At 51.9% G+C, this 24,689-nt stretch overlaps 2 protein-coding genes across 2 annotated transcripts; both read right to left on the bottom strand.

The window, feature by feature from the left end:
* Window positions 1–1,843: 1,843 nt before the first annotated feature.
* GJB4 (gap junction protein beta 4) lies at window positions 1,844–4,955 on the bottom strand. Its single transcript, XM_021095861.2, has 2 exons — window positions 4,906–4,955; window positions 1,844–2,962 (listed from the first exon to the last, which is right to left on the bottom strand). Exon 2 carries the CDS (start codon window positions 2,873–2,875, stop codon window positions 2,075–2,077), a length of 801 nt encoding a protein of 266 aa, XP_020951520.1. The 5' UTR covers window positions 2,876–2,962; window positions 4,906–4,955; the 3' UTR covers window positions 1,844–2,074.
* Window positions 4,956–6,763: 1,808 nt separating this feature from the next.
* GJB5 (gap junction protein beta 5) lies at window positions 6,764–10,528 on the bottom strand. Its single transcript, XM_005653381.4, has 2 exons — window positions 10,391–10,528; window positions 6,764–7,926 (listed from the first exon to the last, which is right to left on the bottom strand). The coding sequence occupies exon 2, from the start codon at window positions 7,900–7,902 to the stop codon at window positions 7,081–7,083; it is 822 nt and encodes a 273-aa protein (XP_005653438.2). The 5' UTR covers window positions 7,903–7,926; window positions 10,391–10,528; the 3' UTR covers window positions 6,764–7,080.
* Between the last annotated feature and the right edge of the window lie 14,161 nt (window positions 10,529–24,689).

Genomic DNA, 24,689 nt, shown 5'->3' with positions numbered 1-24,689 from the left:
AGGGAGGGAGTTCCCGTTGTGGTGCAGCGGAAACGAATCCGACTAGGAACCATGAGGTTTCGGGTTTGATCCCTGGACTCGTTCAGTGGGTTAAGGATCTGGCATTGCCGTGAGCTGTGGTCTAGATCACAGACTCGGCTCAGATCTGGTATTGCTGTGTATGTGGTGTAGGCTGGTGGCAACATCTCCGATTAGACCCCTAGCCTGGGAACCTCCATATGCTGTGGGTGGAGCCCTAAAAAGACAAAAGACAAAAGACAAAACCAAAAAAGAAGATGGAAGATGGAGGGAGAAGGTCAGAGTGATGGCTTCAGGCTGGTCCGATGGTGTTTGGTCTCCACCTGATTCAGCAGCTGGGGACTTGAGACCTCTGGGGACAGTATCCATGAAGAGGGCTGGTGTGAGAGTGAGCTGTCAAGGTCCCAGGATGCTCTGCCATATGTAAGACCCTAGAATGGGGACTCTGGGCTCTCAGAGGAAGATGACTATGGCTGGTCTGCTGGCCTGCATGTGGGGGCCAGCTTGGGCCAAGCAGTGTGGGCATCTGGCTCTGAGCTGGGGGAGAGGGCCACCCTGTTCTCCCGGGTCACGGCTCTGGTCTGGCTTTGTGGTGGGGGCCGCCTTGTGTTCTGGGGTTGGGAGTTCAGTGGATGGTATTGATGCCCTGCCCATGTCCCCTTTCCTGGGAACACCTGCTCGTGGTTTACAGCTGCACCTGGAGACGTGACCTTGACTGAGTGGGAACTGCCGCACGTCCTCTCCCTGCCCTCCTGCTCTTGGGGTGGCCTGAAACCAGAGCCTGACACCCTTTCCTCCAGCGGGGACAACTCTGTGGTGGCGTTTGGGATCTAAAGGCCCCTCCCCCCACCCAGGAGATCAGGCCAAGGCTGAGTTTTCCTGAAGGTGAACCCTGCTCAGCTCGGCCCCTCTCTGTCTTGCTTCCCTTGTTCCTTCCTTCACATGCACACACATTCTCTGCTTCCTGAGACTCTGACCCAAGATGGGGTGGCTCTTTGATCTTGTTCCATAATCAGGGGTGGGCATGGGCAGCTGGGTGGATGGCGGTGTTACTCATGGGGGTTGGTGACCCTCGAGAAGGGCAGGTTTGGGGAGGGATATCACCATTGGTTGCTGAGTGGGAGATGCGTGGGAGCTTCCCAGGGGGTCGTCCTGTGGGCTGTTGGTGTGGGCTCTGGAACTCGGGGCAGGTCCAGGCTGGAGGTATGGTTTTGGGGGTTGTCAGGGTCTGAGTAGTGGGGCAACATGAGGGCTTGTGTATCCAGGAAAGAGAAGGGACGTTTCTCAGCCTGGAGGACCCATGAGGGACCCTGTCGCTTGGCTGCTGTCAGTAGGTCCCTGGCCTGTGGGGATGGGCCTCTGAGACAGGCTGGCAGGCTCCCCACTGGGGACCTGCTCTCAGTGCCGTCCCACTAGCATCAGGCCTTCCCCTCCTACCCTCGGAGGGGACTCAGCCCCAGGAACCTATGCTGGGTGGGGCGGGGCCAGAATGGGGAGCGACATGCGCTCACCCGTGTGACACTCCCTGAGAACCGACTCATGCTGGGCACAGGGTCTCCGGGGGGTCTCTCCCCTCCTGCTTTGACCAGCTGGTTGCAGAGTCCAGAGACCCCTACATCAGCCTTTGGACTTCCCAGCATGGCCTGAGGGCACACTCTGTGTGTGGTGTGTGAGTGTGTGTGTGTGATGGGTAAACCTTGATCTGGGGCTCCAGGGCCAGATGGACCCACCCTGAATGGTTTTGGCTTCCTCTCCAAGGTCCATTGTAACATGCCCTGCTTTCCTACCCATCACTCATGACCGCGTCTCCCCATCTGCAAAATACTGTGAAAATCATATTTATTAAGGGTTTGACCTACCCTATAGCCATATACAAAATCCCTGCCAGCCAGGACCTGGGGACAGAACTGCTTCCCAGCATTGGCCTCTGGGTGGGGTCCCTGAGCGCCACACCCACCTTCCTCACCTGCCCTGCTGAAGAAAAGATGTCACTGCCCTCCCATGGCCTTAGGCAGCAGGCAGAGGCTCTGGTGGTCTCAACCGCCGACCTCACTGGTTATGGATACCCACCTGCAGCCACCGCAGTAGTTTTGGCCTTCATGAAGGCAGAGTTCCCGTCTTGGGGGTGCTCCTCCTGGGAGAGGGCATATGGTGGGCACGTCTCGGGCAGGTGAGCCTGGTGGCGAGACCGCTGGTGCCTGGGGCCGAGGCTCTCCAGGCACCTCTTGCCCACCAGGTAGGTGACCTCACTGAGGTTGAGCAGGATGCAGATCACGGCCGTGGCCACCATGAAGCAGGTGAAAACCTTCTTCTCTGTGGGCCTGGAGATGTAGCAGTCCACAGTGTGTGGGCAGGGCTCCTCGGAGCAGGACACCACGCGGGGCATGTCATAGTTCCGGTAGAGCCTATGGAAGATGTAGAGGAAGCCGGCGTCGACGGCCGCCTTGAAGATGAGACTCAGCAAGTACGTCCACCAGAGGCCACCTCGCTTCTTGTTGGGGTTGTCATACAGGGACCGGGCGTCGGGCCCATGCTTCAGGCGGTGCTTGCGCTCCCGCTCCTGGCGATAGGCCACGTGCATGACCACGAGCAGCGAGGGGCACGTGACCAGGATGAGCTGCAGGGCCCAGAGGCGCACGTGGGACACGGGGAAGAACTCGTCGTAGCAGACATTGGGGCAGCCGGGCTGCTTGGTGTTGCAGATGAAGTCCTTCTGCTCGTCATCCCACACCTCCTCGGCGGCCACAACGTACACCAGCACGCGGAAGAGGAAGACCACCGACAGCCAGATGCGGCCGAGCGCCGTGGAGTACTTGTTCACCCCGCTCAGGATGCCCTGCAGGAAGGCCCAGTTCATGCTGACGGCGGCCTGGGTTCCCGGCGTGGATGATCGGGGTCTGTGTGCACCCGCTTGGGGCCTGGGGGCCACAGGGCCTGGAAGGACCTGGAAATGGGTATCTTCATTAAAGGTGTGATTGGCAAAACCACTCCACAGCCACCATGTCATCAGGTCCCCGCTTGGTGATGACTTGGTTGGGTAGGGATCGCCATCATCCCCGATTCACAGGGGAGTCAGCTAAGGCCCAGAGAAATAAAATATGCCATGATTTTGGAACTGGAAGACAGACGTTCAAGACCAGCTCTGCCATTTGCACCACCCAAGACCCACGGCTGCAAGTGGCAGAGCTGGTCTTGAACGTCTGTCTTCCAGTTCCAAAGTCAGGGCATATTTTATTCTCTAAAAGTAATAGATAAATGTGAAGGGTAACATCCTGTATGGATGTGCCCTACATCCTCATTGATCCCAACCTTTGGCTGTGCAGGTCACACAACTGCTCAAGAAAGTGAAGTGTGGGTTGGATGATCTGCTCTCCCATTGGCTGCCAGGGCTGGACCAGGCAGGAGGGGGACGTGTATTTTTTTTTTAAAAGGACACACTCTGTGGCATATGGAAGTGGCCAGGCTAGGCATGGAATCAAAGCTTCAGCTGCTGGCCTATACCACAGCCACAGAAACGAGATGGGATCCGAGTCACATCTGCAACCTACACCATACCTCACAGAAATGCGAGATCCTTAACCTAATGAGCGAGGCCAGGGATCGAACCTGCATTCTCATGGATACTAGTAGGGTTTGTAACCTTCTGAGCCACAATGGGAACCCCCAGGGATGTGTATCTTTATACTTCAACTTACTCCAACTTTTGTTGAGCATGAGCCAGGCCTCATGGCTTGTGAGCACATCCTGGAGTAACCTCCATCCTCACTTTTTTTGTTTTTTTTTTTTGGTCTTTTTTGCCTTTTCTAGGGCTGCTTCCTTTGGCATATGGAGGATCCCAGGCCAGGGGTCCAATAGGAGCTGCAGCTACCGGCCTAGGCCAGAGCCACAGCAACGCGGGAATCCGAGCTGCATCTGCAACCCACACCACAGCTCACGGCAACGCCGAATCCTTAACCCACTGAGCGAGGCCAGGGATCGAACCGGCAACCTCATGGTTCCTAGTCGGATTCATTAACGACTGCGCCACGACGGGAACTCTTCCATCCTCATTTTTCTCTTCAGCTTCCAGTTGTCCCCTGCCCTGACATTCCCTTCCAAATGAAACAGATTCTTTGGAACCACGGGGGCTTGGTATCACCCTGCCACCCCCTGATTGGGTGCTGGGCCTGAGGGCTGACTGTCCTGGAATTCCAAGCATTCTAGCCCAGGGGAGGGATTGGGGGAGGGACACAGGCAGGATTCTGGCACAGTGCCCATCCCCTCCCATCTTCCTTTTCTTTCAGTGACACCTCCTTTCTCCACCTGCTCAGGCCGTTTGTTGCCCAAAGCAGCCATTGTTTCTCCTGCTTCATCGCCTCTTATCTGCAGTGCTGTCTCGTTCCATTCTGGCCCCGGCCCCTCCCCTGCCCTTGACTGGGATCCCAACATTTCCAGCCCTTGTGCCTCTGGGATACTTTCCGAGGAGCCTCCTCCATCTTTCCTGGCAGAATGCGTCATGGTACTTAAATAGTACGTTTAAGGGTTTTCCACACCAGACTGTCAGTTCCTGGAGGGCAGCATCTATATTTCATTCATCTCTGATTCCCCAGGACTCAGCACGGAGCCTAGCCCAGTAAACACACAATAGACAGACGATTGCTAAACCCAATGGAAACCCCACTTCCCCGACCCCTGCTCTTCCTTATTTCTTCTCCAGTTTTCTGTCCTCCTTTTGGGCTGGCGGGACATCCCTTCCCCTCCTTGGGTCTTCCCTGAGGTTTCTCCTGAGATCTTCTGTCTGCTCTGCTTCTCCCTGAAGCCCGGCCCACAGCCCGAGGTTGCCTGGGGATCCTTGGCCGGTCTGGTGTCTGCCTCCCAGCCCGGTCTCCTGCCCGACTTGGTCCTCACCTTTCCTGGGTCTAGCAGCCACTCTCCTGTCCCCGGGCTGGTCTGTTTGCCCGTCTGTCCGAAGGCCTCCTGGAGGCAGCTTTTGTTCTTTACTCCCCTGCTGGGTGGAGCTTTCCAAGCCAATGAGCCAAGCAAGAGTAACCAGGTGGGCAGGCAGGTGGGTGGGTGGACTTCCTGGGCACATGTTCAGAGCAAACACCTATGATTCTTCTCCCCTGGCCCATGCCTTCCCTGCAGCTCAGCCAGGGTCTCACTCCCCCTGCCAGCAGGTATATGGGTGAAACTGCAGCGAGTGGGGGCAGGAGCCTTTTGTCCTCATGCTTGGAACCAGGTTGGCACTAAAAAGCCCAATCCCCTTCCCAGTGCCTTAACCCACCTCCCTGAGTCCCCCTCTGTCCCCAGGCCTCTCTCCTGTCCTATTCTCTGAAAGCCTGGTTCTGAGGCCCTCAGCAGCTGGCATCTATGGAAGGGGGCAATCTTTTTTTTTTTTTTTTTTTCTTTTTAGGCTGCACCTGCGGATATAGAAGTTCCCAGGTTAGGGATTGAATTGGAGCTACAGCTCCTGGCCTACACCACAGCCACAGCAATGCGGGAATCTGAGCTGCGTCTGTGACCTACACCACAGCTCACGGCAACGCCTGATCCTTAACCCACTGAGCGAGGCCAGGGATCGAACCCGCAACCTCATGGATAGTTGGGTTCTTAACCCGCTGAGATGTGAAGGGAACTCCAGGAAGGGGCAATCTTGACTTGGCCCAGGATTGTATCCCACCCTGGTGGGGACATTTCTCCGGACTAGGGTTTGGGCTGCGGGTGAGTTGTGTAGGAGGTGGGAGGGCCCAGTTCTTCTGGATAAGGGCCTCACTGCCTTAGTGGAGACAAGGAATGCAGGTTGCAGCATGAAATAATTTGGTTGGCACGGGGCCAGGCTCAGCCTCCCTGTCCCTCCTCTAAGGGCCTGGGTCTCTGGGGAAATTGGAGGGTCACCCACTGGGAGCTGCAGAGAGGCCATGGGCCTGTGCCCCAGGGGTGGCTGGACAGTGAAGGTTAATGGGCAGCCAGGGAGGGGCTCCTGTGCCTCATTTCCCACAAGCATTTATAGAGCATTTCCTAATACCTGTGATTAAGGCTTAGGTGGCCTTTAGAGCCAGCTACCCCCTACCACAGCCGTGAGCTCATCCAGCCTCACAACAACCCCAAGGGCTTCATATTATTAACCCATTTTAGAGAGGAGCCGTGTCACTTTCCCAGCATCATAATGGACTTGGGTTCAAGTACAAGTTATGACTCAAAAGTCCATGGACTTTCCCCTGTGATGCCAGGCTCCCCACGTAACTAAGCTCCATTCTCTTTGCATACAGCCCACAGGCCTGAAACTGCAGCTGGGGATAAAGGACAGACTTGAGCATGAGCAGGGAGCATGACCCCCCAGAAGTGCCGAGGGACCCTTTCCTGGCCTCTTACCTGGCTAGATCAAGTGCAGCCCTTTGCAGGGGCAGAGAGGTTAAATCAATGACCTGATAAGGATTGCAAAAGTCGAAGAATTAAAGGGTACCTTGGGGAGTTCCTGTCGTGGCTCAGTGGTTAACGAATCCGACTAGGAACCATGAGGTTGTGGGTTCCATCCCTGGCCTTGCTCAGTGGGTTAAGGATCCAGCGTTGCCGTGAGCTGTGGTGTAGGTCGCAGATGTGGCTCAGATCCCATGTTGCTGTGGCTCTGGCATGGGCCGGTGGCTACAGTTCCAATTCGACCCCTAGCCTGGGAACCTCCATATGCCGTGGGTGCAGTCCTAGAAAAGACAAAAATAAATAAAATAAAATAAAATAAAATAATTATATAAAAAAAGGGCAACTTGGATTATTGTATGACTTTTATTAAGCCTTGACCTTGCCCCCCCCACACTGAAGGCACTTGCATATCTGCTCTTGTATCAACACCCCCATCCCCTGCACAGCGACGCCCCTGTGACGTGGGCCTCACCATCTCTGGCACACGAAAGGAAACTGAAGTTCAGTTGCGAGGGGGTAACTTGTCCAAGGCCACAGAGCTGGGGCAGGTGGCAGGAACTGGGAATCGGGACCTGCCTCCAGGCCACTCGACCCTCGCTCTTGCCTGCCCCCAGGGCTGCACCTTCCCTGCCAGGTCCTTCTAACCCAGGCTTGACCCCGAGCCCCTCATAGCGTGGTTTTCTCCACATGGTCTCGAGGATGGTCTGGTAAGAGAGGAGGAGGAACATCGGAGCCCAGAAAGATGAGATCGCCCAAGAGGAGGTCGTCCTGTTTGGTGGAAGAGGTGGTCCAGTCCAGGCGGTGGCCCACCCCCTTGGCCCGGGCTTTCCTCTCCGCCAGGCACTCCCGGCACCTCTTGCTCACCAGGTAGGCCAGCTCCACCAGGTTGAGCAGGATGCAAATGACGGCCGTGATCACCATGAAGAGAGTGAAAATGTTCTTCTCTGCGGGCTTGGAGATGAAGCAGTCCACCGTGTTGGGACACGGAGCCGCGTGGCACTTGACCACCCGAGGGAGGGTGTACTTGGGGTAGAACAGGTGGAACACGTAGAGGAAGGCAGCATCCACGCCCGCCTTGAACACCAGGCTGCAGACGTATGTCCACCAGAGCCCACCGCGCTTCTTGCCGGGGTCCAGGTAGAGGCGCCCGCCGTCCTTCCCGGCTCTCTCTCGGTGCTTCTTCTCCCGGGCCTCGCGGTAGGCCACGTGCATGACCACGAGCAGCGAGGGGCACGTGACCAGGATGAGCTGCAGGGCCCAGAGGCGCACGTGGGACACGGGGAAGAACTCGTCGTAGCAGACATTGGGGCAGCCCGGCTGGCGGGTGTCGCAGCTGAAGTCCTTGTGGTCATCGCTCCACACGCGCTCGGCGGTCACCAGGTACACCAGCAAGCGGAAGATGAAGACCAGGGACAGCCAGACGCGCCCGAAGGCCGTGGAGTACTTGTTCACTCCGCTCAGGAGCCCCTCGAAGACCCCCCAGTTCATGGTGGCCCTGGGAGTCAGCGGCTACTGCGGGGAGAGGGTAAAAGTCATCTCCCAGGTCTATAGGACCCCCCACACTCAGCTTTATAGAATCGCATCATCGTGTTTGAGCCTCACAGCCACAGTGGAGCTAGATCCTATTCTTGCGCCCCTTGTTCAGAAGGGAACTGATGTTTAGAGGGGTCATGCAGGGTTATACAACCATTAGGTGCAGGGTTGTAATTAAGCCCAGGACCCAACTTTTAACCAGAGAAGTGGGCGAAGGCAGGTCTGGGGAGTCACCTGTTCCTCCCAGGGCCTGCGGCTGTGGTCCCATGGTCTTGCAGAGTGAAGGCTTCAGCATCTGGGTCATCCTGCCTTCGCCCACTCTCCCACCCCCGGCCCTCCTCCCCAAGGGGCTGAGCCTGGGGAGGGCTTCTTCTCTTTCAGAGTGGTGCTCTCTCCCCTAAGTCTCCCCTCAAGGAAAAGCCGCTCTTTGCCTTTGACTGGCCTTGGGGGATGGGGCTAGAGAGGAGGTTGGAACCTTGCCCCCAAACTCCATCTGCTCTAACCCTCCATAAATACACAAGCAGTGTTCTGCCCAGGTGCTACTCACTTGAAGCAAGGCCAGTGGCAGCCCAGGTGAAACAAAAGGAAAGGAGCGATGATTCTCTTCACACAAGAGGCTTTAGAGAGTATCCTGGTATTCATGTGCTTCCCAAACTGGCATTCCAGGGAGTTCCCGTCGTGGCTCAGTGGTTAAGGAATCTGACTAGGAACCATGAGGTTGCAGGTTCGATCCCTGGCCTTGCTCAGTAGGTTAAAGATCTGGTGTTGCTGTGGCTGTGGCATAGGTGGGCGGCTATGGCTCTGATTCGACCCCCAGCCTGGGAACCTCCATAAGCCATGGGCGCACCCCCCCCACCCCTGCCAAAAAAGGTAGGCAAGCACTGTGTTTGACAAAGTTAAATAGGTCCCAGGGTTCCTGTTGTGTCTCAGCAGATTAAGAACCCGACCTCTATCCATGAGGATGCGAGTTTGGTCCCTGGCCTTGGTCCATGGGTTAAAGATCCAGCATTGCTGAGGTCTTGTATGAGGCTTGGATCTGGTGTTGCTGGTAGCTGTGGTGTAAGGCTAGTGGCTTTGGCCTTGATTCAACCCCTAGCCTGGGAACCTCCATATGCTGAGGGGACGGCTGTAAAAAGACCAAAAAAATTGAAACGTTAAAGAGGTCCTTTTACTTGATCATGCTAGTAAATTCACACTATGAATCTCCAAAAGGCAGATAGAATACACAGCATTGTGCAAACTCCTTTGACCCCGGAACCCTGTTTTGTCATCTTGTGGAGCAGTCTTGTCAAGACACCAAAATGGGAACTGCTGCTCTGGGCAATTCTGCTAGTGAATTTGGCGTGATGAATACACAGGAATCGGATTTACCTCCAGTTAAGGCATGTGGCTACTGTTCAGGGTGAGGGAGCCCACTCTTGGAATTCCTCTGCCTGGGTCCTGGGTGGTGGAGGTGGGGGTCGGGGGGTCCACTGAGACCCATGTTCCCTCCTGGGCTTCCAGAAACTCAGGGAGCCTGTCTGCACAGCCTCTTGTTTTTAGGGGGTTCCTGCTGCCCTTCCCAGTGCGGGTCCAGGCCAAAGGTCACCGTGCTGCCCAGACCCCCTGCATGATCTGCGTCAGAAGGGCAGGGTAGTGAGAAAGGCCAGCACTGACTGGGTGTTTATGCAGTGCCAGCACTGTTCTGAGCCCTTTGCATGAATCAGTACAGTGACTGTATCAAAGGATGTCTGTTTTACTCCCAGTTTACGGATGAGGAAAGTGGAGCACAGAGAGGTTAATTATTTTGCTCACAGTTACACAGCTGGTAAATGGCAGAGCTGGGATTTGAACCTAGGCAGCCTGGCTCCAGAGCTCACCCTCTGGGCCTGGGCCCTTTCCCTTAGGTGTGGGAAGCTGCCTGCCCACCTGATCTGTAGCCACTCTCTCCTCCGCCAGGTTGATCCCCAGTGAGGGGGGGCTGGGGGTGACTCTGCTCCCTACCATGTCTCTCCAGGGTCCTGTCTACACCACCTACCGCATGAATGCTGAGCCCCTGCTCTGAATCATCCTCTTGTCTTTGCTCAGTCCTGCCTAAGTTGGGTGGAACTTCTGGCAGCTTCTCAGGGAACACCCAAGGAGGCTGTAGCCTGGGGGTTTTCGGCCCAGCCCAACCTGGGGTGGGGCAGGGTGGGGTTTTGCAGGTCTGGGCAGCCCTGCTCTACCTGCTCTGATCCAGACCCCTCTGTGAGCCCCCCTCCCACTCAGTCCCCGGCTTCCACCTCTGCGCAGCTGGGAAGAGGAGGGGGGAAACACTAGAGCAGCAGGAGGCAGGAGCCCTTCAAACCATGGGGATCCAGGATGGCAGACGTGCCCAGGCCACATCCCCGACTTGCCACCAGAGAAATCTCCCTCTTCCAGGTGTGCCAAGGGGCAGGACACATCTGGACCCAGATGGCCTTACCTGAGTGGCTACTCCTCAGGGCTTTCTGGGTACCGGCTTCCGGCAGCCGGCCATGGAACTCAGCAAGCAGCCGAAACTCATGTCAGAACGAGAGCCTGGTGTCCAGGCTTTGGGGAAGCCTGTTGCTAAGACAGAGCCTATTGATTTCAGCAGGCAGGCAGCCTGGGTGTGCCGACAGTCCAGGAGGAGGAGGAGGAGGAGCTGTGCCCAGCACTGCCATTGGCTGGGTCGCAGCCTCCCTGACTGCCTCTGATGAGGCCCAGGAAACCAAGGGGTTCCCTTCTCCTGGGGTGCTGGGCCCAGAATCCTGACATCCTCCTGGGGGCAACCCTAGGTCCACTCTGATCCTCTGCTTTTCTTTTGTCTCTAGCCCACATACTTTTGCCTCATCCATTGCCCTACCTTGGTACCCTTCCCTCATCTTTCTTTCTTTCTTTCTTTTTTCTTTTTTTGTCTTTTTAGGGCCACACCCATGGCATATGGAAATTTCCAGGCTAAAGGTTAAATTTGAGCTGCAGCCCATCTGTCTACACCACAGCTACAGCAACACCAGATCTGATCGGAGTCTGTGACCTATACTACAGCCCACGGCAATGCTGGATCCTTAACCCACTGAGTGAGGCCAGGAATTGAACCCACGCTGTCATGGATACTAGTCGGGTTCTTTAACCGCTGAGCCACGATGGGAACTCCCATCCCTCATCTTTCTTCTCGCCTGGATTCCTCCTCCAAGAAGCTTTCCCTGACTGCGCAGTCCCAGGTGGCTTGGGGCTCCATCTGGGGGCTTCTGCAGCCCTGAGCTTCCAGGTCATCCTCATACTGTATTGGGATGGTTGATTTAATTGAACTTGTTCCACGTGGGACCTGCATGCTCAATGAACATATAAATCCCCACCAGTGGTCATTTTTACGGGCTTGTGAGCAAGATATAATGGGCATCAGCCCCCGACCTCCAGGAATTCACCAACTTGGTTTTAATTATTAGCTGGTAAGTCCAGTACCAACTGTGAAGCCTCTTATAATGGCAAATGGAACTGGTTTTGGTGTCCAGCATGCCCCTTTCCCTGCATCCCATCACTGCCAAATCTAGTTCCATCAGAGAGTACCGGGGCTGCAGGGAAAGCTACCCTTGCTCTTGAATCCATAGCCCACCTCTCCCCAAAACACGCACACCAAGCCCCGCCTCAACCCCTGCCTGGCTGCTTCCTTTTCATCAGCTGATCAATACACAATCTTGTCTGATGTATGTTTATCTTTAAAGACACCTGACTTGGAGAAGTAACAACAGATATCACAGAACTACAAAGGATCATAAGAGACTACTACATGCAACTATATGCCAATAAAATGGAAAACCTAGAATAAATGGACAAATTCTTAGAAAAGTATAATCTTCCAACACTAAACCAAATGAAATAGAAAAGATGAATGGACCAATCACAAGTACTGAAATTGAAACTGTGATTAAAAAACTTCCAACAAACAAAAGTCCAGGACCAGATAGCTTCGCAGGAGAATTCTATCAGATCTTTAGAGAAGATCTAACACCTATCCTTCTGAAACTATTTCAAAAAATTGCAGAGTGGGGGACACTCCCAAACTCATTCTATGAGGCTAAATCACCCTGATACCAAAACCAGATAAAGATACCACAAAAAAAGAAAATTATAGGCTAATTTCACTGATGAACAACTGAAGAACAAAAACCATATGATCCTCTCAATAGACGTGGAAAAAGCCTTTGACAAAATCCAACACCCGTTTCTGATAAAAACCCTCCAGAAAGTGGGCATAGAGGGAGCCTACCTCAACATAATAAAGGCCATATATGACAAACCCAGAGCTAACATCATTCTCAATGGTGAAAAGTTGAAAGAATTCCCACTGAGAGCAGGGATGTCCACTCTCACCACTACTATTCAACATGGTTTTGGAAGTCCTAGCCACAGCAGAGAAGTAAAAGAGATAAAAGGAATCCAAATTGGAAAGGAAGAAGTAAAACTATCACTATTGGCAGATGACATGATACTATACCTAGAGAATCCTAAAGACGCTACCAGAAAAATGTTAGAGCTCATCCATGAATTTGGTAAAGTCGCAGGATACAAAATTAATTAGACAGAAATCGACAGCATTTCTATATACCAACAATGAAAGATCAGAAAGAGATATTAGGGAAGCAATCCCATTTACCATTGCATCCAAAAGAATAAAATACCTAGGAGTAAACCTACCTAAAGAGACAAAAGACCTGTACTCTTGAAAACTATAAGATGCTGATGAAAGAAATCAAAGATGACACAAACAGATGGAAAGACATACCATGCTCTTGGATTGGAAGAGTCAATATTATCAAAATGACTATGCTACCCAGGCAATCTACAGATGCAATGCAATCCCTATCAAATTACCAAGGACATTTTTCACAGAACTTGAACAAAATATTTTAAAGTTTGTTTGGAAGCACAAAAGACCCAGAATAGCCAAAGACATACTGAAAAAGAAAAATGGAGCTGGAAGAATCAGGCTCCCTGCCTTCAGACTATACTACAAAGCAACAGTCATCAAAACCGTATGGCACTGGCATAAAGACAGGAATATAGATGAGTGGAACAGGATAGAAAGCCCAGAATTAAACCCACGCACCTACAGCCAACTTAGCTATGACAAAGGAGGCAAGAATATACAGTGGAGAAAGGACAGCCCATTCAATAAGTGGTGCTGGGAAAACTGGACAGCCACATGTAAAAGAATGAAATTAGAACACTCCCTAACACCATACACAAAAATGAACTCAAAATGGATTAAAGACATAGATATAAGACCAGACACCATAAAACCCTTAGAAGAAAACATACGCCAAACACTCTCTGACATAAACGACAGCAATATCTTCCCAGATCCACCTCTTAGAGTAATGACAGTAAAAACAAAAATAAACAAATAAGACTTAATTAAACTTAAAAGTTTCTGCACAGTAAAGGAAACCCTAAACAAAATGAAAAGACAACCCACAGAGTGGGAGAAAATCTTTGCAGATGAATCAACTGACAAGGAATTAATCTCCAAAATTTATAAACACCTCCTACAGCTCCAAACCAAAAAAACAAACAACCCCATCAAAAAATGGGTGGAAGATCTAAAACAGACAATTCTCCAAAGACATACAGATCACCAAAAAACACATGAAAAGATGCTCAACATCACTCATTATTAGAGAAATGCAAGTCAAAACCACTATGAGGTACCACCTTACACCCGCCAGAATGGCCATCATCAAAAAATCTACAAACAATGGAGTTCCCGTCGTGGCCCAGCGAAAACAAATCTAATTAGGAACTGTGAGGTTGTAGGTTCAATCCCTGGCCTCGCTCAGTGGGTTAAGGATCCGGCGTTGCTGTGAGCTGTGCTGTAGGTTGCAGATGTGGCTTGTATCTGGTGTTGCTGTGGCTGTGGCCTAGGCCCGCAGTTTTAGCTCTGATTTGACCCCTAGCCTGGGAACCTTCTTATGCCATGGGTATGGGCCTCTAAAGACAAAAGACAAAAAAAAAAAAAAAAAAAAAAAAAAAAAAAAAAAAAAAAGGCTACAAACAGTAAGTGCTGGAGAGGGTGTGGAGAAAAAGGAACCCTATTATACTGTTGGTGGGAATGTAAATTGGTGCAACCACTGCGGAAAACAGTATGAAGATTCCTCAGAAAACTAAGCATAGAACTACCATGTGATTTAGCAGTCCCACTCCTGGGCATCTATCCAGAGAAATCCATGACTTGAAAAGACACGTGTACTCCAATGTTCACTGCAGCACTACGTACAATAGCCAAAACATGGAAACAACCTAAATATCCATTGGCAGAGGAGTGGATAAAGAAGATGTGGTACATATACACAGTGGAATATTACTCAGCCATTAAAAGGAATGAAATAACGGCATTTATAACAACATGGATGGACCTCGAAATTATCATGCCAAGTGAAGTCAGTCAGACAATGAGACACCAACATCACTTACATGTGGAATCTAAAAAAAGGACACAATGAACTTCTTTGCAGAACAGATACTGACTCATAGACTTTGCAAAACTTATGGTTTCCAAATGAGACAGGTTGGGGGGTGTGGGGATGCACTGAGGGTTTGGGATGGACATGCTGTAAAATTTGGTTGTGATGATTGTTGTACACCTATAAATGTAATAAGATTCACTAAGTATAAGAAACATTTAAATGAAGTAAAGACAGTTTCAAATATACTGAGCACTATACAATAGTAGTTAATTCATATTATTAATATTTCCTGACTAATGACTTGTTATCCAGCTTTGCCTTTGCCGTCTGAGAAGTTAAATACGTTGTTTAATAAAAGCTAATAAACTTCAAAAAAAAAATAAAACAAAGACACTTGACTTAATATATAGCATTGAATCATTAACACTGAAATCACAGCCAAAGCCCTATCACTTGTACCTGAACAAAGCTCACCTACCACAGGTATTTTCTCCCTAAGACCCTTCACAACATCACTGCCCCTGGGAACACCAGACAGCACTTCAGCGCTATGCTTGGGGCCCAGTTTAAACAGTGGAATCACCTTCCCCAAGTGCGAAAATGCGAAAAAGTGGCAATAAATCGACCTCAAACAGGACATTTATATACAGTATCAGCTGAAACAATAAGGCAAAGCATCCCTGTGTCCAACCTTAGCTGGAAACGCGCATGTCTGGTGATTCAAATGCTTCTCTGTTCTGCACCTGTTCACAGATGACGGTGAAAGCACCGCGGGCATTGATTTTGGGGTTGAACAAATAAATTTTAGTGACTAGACAAACTCACACACACACAGCATCTGGGAAGAGTGAGGACTGACTGCCTGCTCAGAAAACTCCCTCTGTTTGAGAGAAGAGGTGTGTGAAGCCAGTAAAAAAGTTATTGCAGTGATTTCGCCAAGAGAGATGAGGCAGAGGGAAGGGTCTGGGAAATAGTTGGCATGTACTACTGGCGGTGTTTGGGGTCTGACTGGGTGCAAGGGAGGCGGTAAGAGGAAGACCCGGGCTGGCCCCCAGGCTCTGCTAGTTTTGTGATTTGGCAGGTGGTGGGTCTACTAATGGAAGCAGGGATGCAGGAACAAAGCAGGTTGCGTAGGGAAGGTGATGGGGAGGATCTTCCCACATGTTTGGAGTTCGTGGGTTCAGTGTTCTAGGGTGTGAAGGGCAGCCACGTGGACTGTCCACAGCAGCTGGCAGCAACAGCTGGAGATGTGCTTTGGGTGTCCTCAGCCCTGAGCTGGTGGTGGGAGCCACTGGAGTGGATGAGGTGGCCTTGGGAGAGTGAGCGGAGTGAGAAGAGGGTCCAGGCAGAGCTCTGGGGAGTTTCAGGAAGCAGGTGAAAAAGAGTTGCTTTTGGAGGCGAAAGCACAGTCAGGGACAGAAATGGGGGTGCGTAGGGGAGGGTGGAAAACTGGAAACCCAGCAGCAGAGAGGCCAGCCAGGTGCCTGGTGACTTTTGCCAGAGGGATTTCTGCAGAGTGAGAGAAGCCAGGGCAGTCAGGGGAAAAGTGCAGATTGGACCTTTTTGTTTTGTTTTGCTTTTTTTAGGGCTGCACCTGCGGGATATGGAGGTTCCCAGGCTAGGGGTTGAATTGGAGCTGCAGCTGCCAGCCTATGCCACCGAAACAGCAGCGTAGGCTCTGAGCCACGTCTTCGACCTACCCCGCATTTCATGGCAACACCGGATCCTTAACTCACTGAGCAAGGTCAGGGATTGCGTCCTCAAGATCACCAGCAGGATTCATTACTGCTGAGCCACAGGGGGAACTCTACCCGCCCCCCCGCCACCGCCCCATTTCTTTATTTTGCTCTCTGTTTGGTTTGGGTGAACATTTTTGTTTCCTTTTCCTGGGGCCCCAGGTGGGGACATAGCCATGCTCTCCCCTAAGGCCTCGAGACCCACCCCGCTGGTCCTACCCTTGCTCCCAAGGGGGCTGGAGTTGGCCTTGTCGCTTGGGTTTCTCTGCTATTTCTGAGGCTCTGGGCAGATTGAGTCATGGCAGCAGTGAGACCTACTGTCTGAGACTGGGGGCCCAGTGTTTTGGGCCTCCCCATCCTTCCAGCCAGGTCCACAGGGAGACTGAACTGATGGCTGAGATCACTGAGTGCCCTGGGGTCTGGGAGGGGTGGTCTGCTGTCTCCGTTCCCTCGGGGGCGGGGGGGCTCCTTTGCGGAGGACTGAGAGGCCTGGATATCTAGTTCTTGCCACTTGGGTCACTGGCCACCACATTTCCCACTGCTGGCATTCCAGGGCCAGGGACTGCCCATTGGGCTCTCCCCAGAATGCTCAGTACCTCTGCTCAGTCATGGTCTAGTGTGGGGACCACACGGTTTATTGCAAACGGTCAGACAGACCTGGGTTTTAAACTTTGTTCCAGCAAGCATTCAGTACGGGTAGCAGGTGCCATCAGAACCCACCTCCCATCTTGGCCTGTTCCACTGTGGTGGTTGCCGGGGCCTATGTAAAGCATCATGATTCACAGGAAGCAGACCCAGCATCCAGGGGCCAGCACCTGCCACTCTGCTGGGGCTCTCTGGGCTTCTGGGGCCTCTCTGCCCATGTACAGGGCAGGCTGAAAGTGCCAGGGAACTGACCCCTTGCTGGGGGCAGCCCTCCACCTGTGACTGAGGGAGGTTAGGGTAGGACTCCTTCAGCCCCCTCACCCTTGGGTTGGGATAACAGTGAGGGCCATGCCTTCGTCTTTCCCAAAGGTGCCCAGCAGGATGGCGCTCTGGTGCCCATGGAGGTAATGCACTCAGCTGCAGACCCTTCACTGGCTTCCTTCCCACCTCCACCTCATGTCCCATTTCCAGACCCATCATTCTGGGGATCACCTTCCAAAAAACCAGCTTGCATGCGAATCTGAGTCTCAGGCTGGGCTTGGGGGAGGACCCAAACCAAGACATCTCTGTTGAACAAGCATCAGCCTCCCTTCCTGGGCAGGTCTCCCGTCCTTACCCTAACCAGCCGCATTACCTCCCAAGCTTGCTCTCCTGGCGACTGTTGATTGGCCCGAGGGGGAGACTGGCCCCAAACTGAGCTCATCAGTCACACTTACCTTGCGCAGTTGATCAGCCCAATGTGACAACGTAACCCAAGCCGATCTACTAATGGGCTTTTCCTGGGACTCTCAAACATGGGCAGGGACAGTGTCTGATGATAAACACTGTGAGAAGCAAGGCTCTGAACCCGCTGCTCTGCTGGATGAGATGGTGATGCTGGGACAGAGAAGGAAGCAGAAACAAGAGAGGAGCAAATGAGTGCCTAGAAGGCATTGGCATCCCTGGCTGCATTTATCTTGTTTTTTTTTTTTTTCATTTTAAAAAAGTTTTATTGAAGTGTAGTTGCTTTACAAGGTTGTGAATTTCTGCTGTACAACAGAGATTCAGTTTTACATGTATACACGTCCATTCTCTTTCAGATTCTTTCCCCACATAGATTATTGCATAGAGGCTTTTTTTGGAACCCAGTATTGTTTCCCCAACACCCCTTTGCCCCGGACTATTTAAGTTAGGCTTCTGTCATTTGCAATCAAGAACACCTTGTGTGATTTGGGTTTGCCATTTAACAGAGCCTGGTGCATAGTAGGTGTTTGACTAAGTATCTGTGGATGGACTTACACCCCCTGGACCCCATTTCCCTTGTTTTTCTGTTGGGGTCAATAATAACTACTTTATAGGTGGTTAGAAAGATGGGAGTTCTGGTCGTGGCTCAGCAGTTAACGAATCTGACTAGCATTCATGAGGATGCAGGTTCTATCCCTGGCCTTGCTCAGTGGGTTAAGGATCTGTGGTGAGCTGTGGTGTAGGTTGCAGATGTGGCTCGGATCCTGCGTTGCTGTGGCTCTGGTGTAGACCGGTGGCTACAGCCCCGATTAGACCCCTAGCCTGGGAACCTCCAGGTGCTGCAGGTTCGGTCCTATATAGCAAGAAAAAAAAAAAATATAAGTGAGACAATGAAAGGGCCAGAGCTTTGAGGTGTTGGACCCAAGCTAACAGCTCTTTTCTACCCAGAAGGCTGGTGGGGAGCCAGGGAGGGGAGGCATCTTGGGTGGATGGACAGGGCCTGGCCCCTGAAGGCGACGTAGAAGATGATGATGAAGAGAGTGGAATGGGAGGGATATCTGAGAGTGACTTTATTTTTCCTTTTGAGAGAATCAATAGGCAGGGCAGAGAAGGGAATTAACGTTTATTGACTCTCGTTATGAGTGTGCACTGGGTCCAGCGCCTTGCATACATGAGAGAGTACAGACCGGCGACCTGGAGGCAAATGTTTCATTTGGCTTTCGTGGAGCTTGAGGAAACATTTCAATTAATTGCCAGCATAGACTAATCTGGAGATTCTACATGAAAACACAGTTGGGGGCTGCTCTTGAAAAATTGGAAATTCTTAGAGTTCCCACCACGGCGCAGTGCGGCAAAAATCAGACTGCAGCAGCTCAGGTTGCTGGGGAGGCGTGGGTTTGATCCCTGGCCCGGGAACATCCATATGCTGTGGGTGTGGCCATAAAAAAAAGAAAAGAAAAATTGGAAATTCTAGCAATACGGGGTCCATACTCCCTGCAGAGTGCAGCCCTAGAAAGACCAAAAAAAAAAAAAAAAAAAAAAAAAAAAAGTGATAAACAGCTGCCACCTTCTTCTTCTTTTTTTTTTAAGGGCCACACCCATGGCATTTGGAGGTTCCCAGGGTAGGGGTCGAATTGGAGCTATAGTCGCTGGCCTACACCACAGCCACAGCAACTTGGTATCTGAGCCATGACTTTGACCTACACCACAGCTCACAGCAATGCCGGATCATTAACCCACTGATTGGGGGCCAGGGACTGAACCTGCATCCTCATGGATGCTAGGTGGGTTTGTTATTGCTAAGCCACAACGGGAACTCCAAGCTGTCCCCTTCTAATGGAGCATCTGCTCTCCAGCTTGCAATGACCGCACCAGACCTCTTTAGTCATGTATGGGAATTGCCTGGCCTGGCAGTCACTTGAGAAGGTAATTCTGGACTTTTTCTTTTTTTTGTCTTTTTGTCATTTTAGGGCCGCACCCGTGGCATATGGAGGTTCTCAGGCTAGGGGTTGAATTTGAGCTGTAGCTACTGACCTACACCACAGCCACAGCAATGCCAGATCTGAGCCCACATTTGCAACCAGAGCTCACGGCAACGCCAGATCCTTAACCCACTGAGCAAGGCCAGGGATCGAACCTGCAACCTCAGGGTTCCTAGTCGGATTCGTTTCGCTGCACCACGACAGGAGCTCCAATTCTCTGTTTTTTCAACTCATGTTCCCAACAACCCTGCAAAGTGGGTACCCTTAGCCCCACATTACACACAATCAAACCTAGGGTCAGTGGTGAAGCGACCTGCTCCAGGTCACACATTAGGAAATGATGAAGCTAGGATGGAGGCTCAGTTCTTAATGACTCCAAAGTCCATTCTCCTGTCAAACTCCAGGGAATGTGCGGCTACAGGTAGGGAGGAGGAGGTAGAAAGGTTTGGGAGCAGGGATTGGGAAGAAGGGGTGCCATGGGTGCAGGGAGAGTGAAGGGGATGATGATAGAATCAGACCTGGACATTGCTGTTTGGAAATGACCCCAGGCTCTCTGGACCAAGGGGTCTGCTCCCAGGTGACCTTTAGGACATGGAATCTGGTCCTGGTGGTCAGCCATAAACAGAAATGGGTGCTTGTGAGGAGTTCCTGATGTGGCCCAGCAGGTTAAGAACCTGACTAGGATCCATGAAGATGCAGGTTAGATCCTTGGCCTTATCAGTGGGTTAAGGATCCGGTGTTGCCGTGAGCTGTGGTGTAAGTCACAGATGCGGTTTGGGTCTGGTGTTGCTGTGGCTGTGGTGTAGATTGGCAGCTGTAGATCCGATTTGATCCCCAACCTGGGGACTTCCATAACCTGCAGGTGCGGCCCTAAAAAGAAAAGAAAAAGAAAAGAAAAGAGTTCCCAATGTGGCTCAGCGGAAACGAATCTGACTAGTACCTACGAGGACTCAGGCCTCTCTTAGTGGGTTAAGGACACAGCGTTGCTGTGAGCTGTGGTGTAGGTCACAGATGCGGCTCGGAACTGGCGTGGCTGTGGCATAGGCCAGCAGCTGTAGCTCTGATTTGACCCCTAGGCTGGGACCCTCCCTATGCTGCGGGTGGGGCCCTGAAAAAAGAAAGGAAGAAAGAGAGGAGTAGGTTCAGGGTGAGAGCTGGGTGGCTGGTGCTTTGGGACTTCAGGAGGAGGAGGGCAGGGACGGGGGACGCAGATCAGGTAGGGGAGGTGGGGCGTCCAGGTTTGGGGGTTTAAGGGCCAGTGGGATGTACATGGGGAGATGTGGGGGTTGAGTTGGCCGAACAAGGCTGGAACACGGGTAAGGGCTCAGCTGAGACGTCCAGGATCGGCAGTGGGCCCAGACTGAGGGCGAGGGTGTCGGGGCCGTTGAGTATGGAGGGGGTGGCAGGACTGCCCTCTCTCCCTTTCCCTGACCTCTGCAAGGTAGGGCGAAGCCCGCCCCTCCTCACCAGCAGGTCTCTCCACAATCGGCTTCCCTGAGGAGGTCACAGCGAAATGGATGAACGAGAGGCAGGCAGGGAAGGAGGGAGGGAGAACTGGTTATCGCTTCGCCTTGGCGCCAAGTGGATAATTACACAGCTCTCTGAGCCCCAGGACTGGGTCGGGCGGCCGTCCTTACAGACAGCCTCTCAAAATTAATGGGACTCCAGGGGCTTTGAGATGGGGGGTGGGGTAGAGGAGGGCGGAGGCTGGGAGAGGCTGAGGGGAGATGAACAGAACTAGGAAGACACTGTGTCTGACAGAAAGAGCCCGGGGTGCAGGGTCTGATGGAGAGGTGGAGAGAGAGAGGGAAGGGAAGAGGAAGGCAAGCAAAGCCCAGAGAGGTTAAGTTACCTGCTCCGCGTCACACAGCGCTGAAGCTGGGCTTTAGCTGGTCTGTCTGGTCTTCACTCACGCTGTGGTTTGGCCTCTTGTCTTCTGTGGGAAGTCACTGGGAAAGGGGCCTGCAGGAACCCCTGGGCCGGTACCTGGGGAAGAGCATTGGCTTCTACAGGTGGTGAAGGAGGAAAAGGGAAAAGGGAGCAAACTCTGCTTGTCCTTCAAAGCTCAGCTCAGGTTGGGACCCTCCCCCACTGGAATTAAGGGCCAGGCGTGCTTCCTCTCTTAGGGTAATTGTCTCATTTTTTCTGTATCTGATCTCCCGCCCAGCCTCAGGCTGTGAGCTCCTTGAGGGCAGGACTGGGCGGGGGACAGGCAAGCCCAGAACGCTCAGCACATTGAAACACGGAGCAGAAAAGAAGTTGGCGTTTGAATGCATCGGGAGTTTGGTTTACAGAATTGTCTGACTCTTAATCTCTTGGTTTTGATAAATGTAACCAGGTGATGCAAAAGCTTACCAGGAAGGGAAGCTGGGTGAGGCATATACGGGAACTCTCTGAGCTACATTTGTGGTTTTTACATTATCTCCAAGTAAGTTTATTCTAGAAAGATAGCAGAGCAGATTCCCACTGCTGGTGGGGGCAGGGGAGGGGGCTGATAAAGGCTGGGCAGAGGTCAGGGGCCCAGAGGGGAGCTGGGGTGCAGAAAGTTGACCCAGGGGTCCCACAGCAACATTCTCACTTGGATAGGGCACATGTGCCCAGGGTACCCCCGTCAGGCCAGTGCAACCCACTAGGGCCCCACTGGCGAGTGTCACCGGGGCCCCAGACTAAGTAAGTCTACACTGTGCTCACAGGATTCACTTCACCAAAAGGGTGGGGGTGGGGGGAAAAAGCCTCAGAAATATCCTGACAACCTCCACGGTTTAAGTCATACCTCTTATGTGCCAGCAGCCTTCTAAGCTGCCCCACATATAGAGCATATGGAGGTTCCCAGGCCAGGGGTTGAATCAGAGCTACAGCTGCCGGCCTACATCACAGCCACAGCAATGCAAGATCTGAGTCGCGTCTGTGACCTGCACCATAGCTCATGGCGGCACCAGATCCTTAACCCACTGAGTGAAGCCAGGGATCGAACCTGCAACCTCATGGTTCCTAGTCGAATACGTTTCTGCTGCGCCATGGAGGGACCCCCTTGTATGACTTTAATCTTGGCTTTGACTCCTGTGTGACTCTGGGCAAGTTACTTCCCATTTCTGTGCCCTCAATTCACCATTCCAACAGTAGTTCCCTCCTCAAGTTTGGTTGCTGTGAGAACTGAATGCATATCAGGTTCTCAGTGCCTGGCAGGGAGGAAGCCCCCCCAGTACTGAGGATTTTTGTTGTTCCCATTATAGAATATGATGTGTCTATTTGGCAGGGGCAGTGAGCGGGGTGAGCAGTGGTGGACACGTCTGCTGTGCCCAGGCGGTCCACGGAGTGTTGACCAGCGTTTTCCCTCCTACCTGTTTTGTTTTGTTCTGTTTTGGTTTTTAGAGCCATACCTGTGGCATCTGGAAGTTCTGAGGCTAGGGGCTGAATCAGAGCTGCACTTCTGGCCTTTGCCACAGCCTCGGCCATGCAGGATCCAAGCTGTCCGTGACCTATACCACAGCTCACGGCAACACCGGATCCTTAACTTAGCCAGGTCAGGGATGGATACTAGTTTGTTTGGTAACCTACTGAGCCATAGCAGGAACTCCCTTCCTAATGACCCCCTGTGAAGGACTCATTCTAAGCAAAGCAAGAGTCCAGGCTTCTGGGCACAGGAGTGTGTGTGTGTGTAAGCAATTTTGACTCTCACACCACCCCTGTGGCTGAGACTTTGGGCCGTGGCCCTGCTTTGGCCTTTACACGGTCCCAGTGGTGGAAGAGGGCATCTCCTTGCTTTGGCAGAGCATAGGTGGATGTGTGGACATACCGTGGGCTTTTTGTGGCAAGTACGATCTTTGTCTGAGAATCAGGAATTTTCTAGGATTATAGGAGACTCTCACTGGATCTGGGTAAGTTAGCAAGTGGGCGATGGGAAAGAAGGCACTGATTTCAGGCGAGAGCTGCAAAACTTGAATCCCTCTCATCTCTATCTTTGGAATAACTTTTTTTTTCCAGCTCAGAGTCCCAGTCTCCCTGGATTCCCAGCTGCTGGATGTGCTGTTGGAGATCAGGGGTACGGCAAGAGGATGGCCCAGGCCTTCCTCTTATTGGGTACAGGCAGGACATGGGAGGAGGAAGAGAAGCCAGGAGGCTAAATAATAATAGTGAACACAGAGTGCTTACTTTGTGCCAGAGACTCTTCATTCAACCTCAGCCTAATGGGGACCTATAAAGATCATCATCCCCATTTTACAGATGAGGAAACTGAGACTGAAAGGGGTTATATAAGTATTTTTATGTTCATTTTGAACAAGCCAAGATTACATCTACCCCAGGGCCTTTGCACTTGCTCTTCCCCCGTCTTCAGTGCTCTGCCCTCAAATCCTCATGAGGCCAGTATATTAGTGCCCTCTTGCCATGTAACAAATTACTCCCAAAACTTAGTAGCTTAAAATAGCAAATATTTGGAGTTCCCATCATGGCTCAGTGGAAACACATCTGGCTGGTATCCATGAGGATGGGAGTTCGATCCCTGGCCTCACTCCTAGGGTTAAGGATCTGGTGTTGCCGTGAACTGTGGTGTAGATTGCAGACGTGGCTCAGATCCCACGTTGCTGTGGCTGTGGTGTAGGCCAAGGGCTATAGTTCTGATTTGACTTCTAGCCTGGGAACCTCCATATTCTAAGGGTGTGGCCCTAAAAAGACCAAAAAAAAAAAAAAAAAAAAAAAAGCAAATATTTAGGAGTTTCCTTGCAGCAAAGAGGTTTAAGGATCCAGTGTTGTCACCGCAGTGGCTCAGGCTGTTCTCGAAGCATCAGTTTGATTACTGGCCTGGGGAATTTCCACATGCTACAGGTGTGGCAAAAAAAAAAAAAAAAAAAAAAAAAAAGGAGGAGTTCTGTTGTGGCTCAGCAGGTTAAGAACCTGTCATTAGTGTCCATGAAGATTCAATCCCTGGCCTCCCTCAGTGGGTTAGGGATCTAGGTATTGCTGCAAACTGCGGGGTAGCTTGCAGATATGGCTCGAATCCGGTGTCGCTGTGGCTGTGGGTTAGGCCGGCAGCTGCAACTCCAGTCTGACTCCTAGCCTGGGGACTTCCACATTGCCACAGGTGTGGTCATAAAAAGAAAAGCAATAGCAACAAAATCAATAACGCAAGGAAACCTGGAAAAGACACAAAACTATAGGAAAAGGAAAAAAAAAGAAAAAACCTCCACAAATGTTTATTTTCTCAAAGTATC

This window comes from Sus scrofa, chromosome 6 (assembly GCF_054392235.1).
Source record: "Sus scrofa isolate SSC_HxYL_T2T_F1_AM1 chromosome 6, Sscrofa_HxYL_maternal_Yorkshire_Landrace_v2.0, whole genome shotgun sequence".
In the NCBI taxonomy this organism is placed as follows: domain Eukaryota; kingdom Metazoa; phylum Chordata; class Mammalia; order Artiodactyla; family Suidae; genus Sus; species Sus scrofa.
Note: the sequence above shows the minus strand (reverse complement) of the source record. Positions and strands in the feature narration are given on the sequence as shown.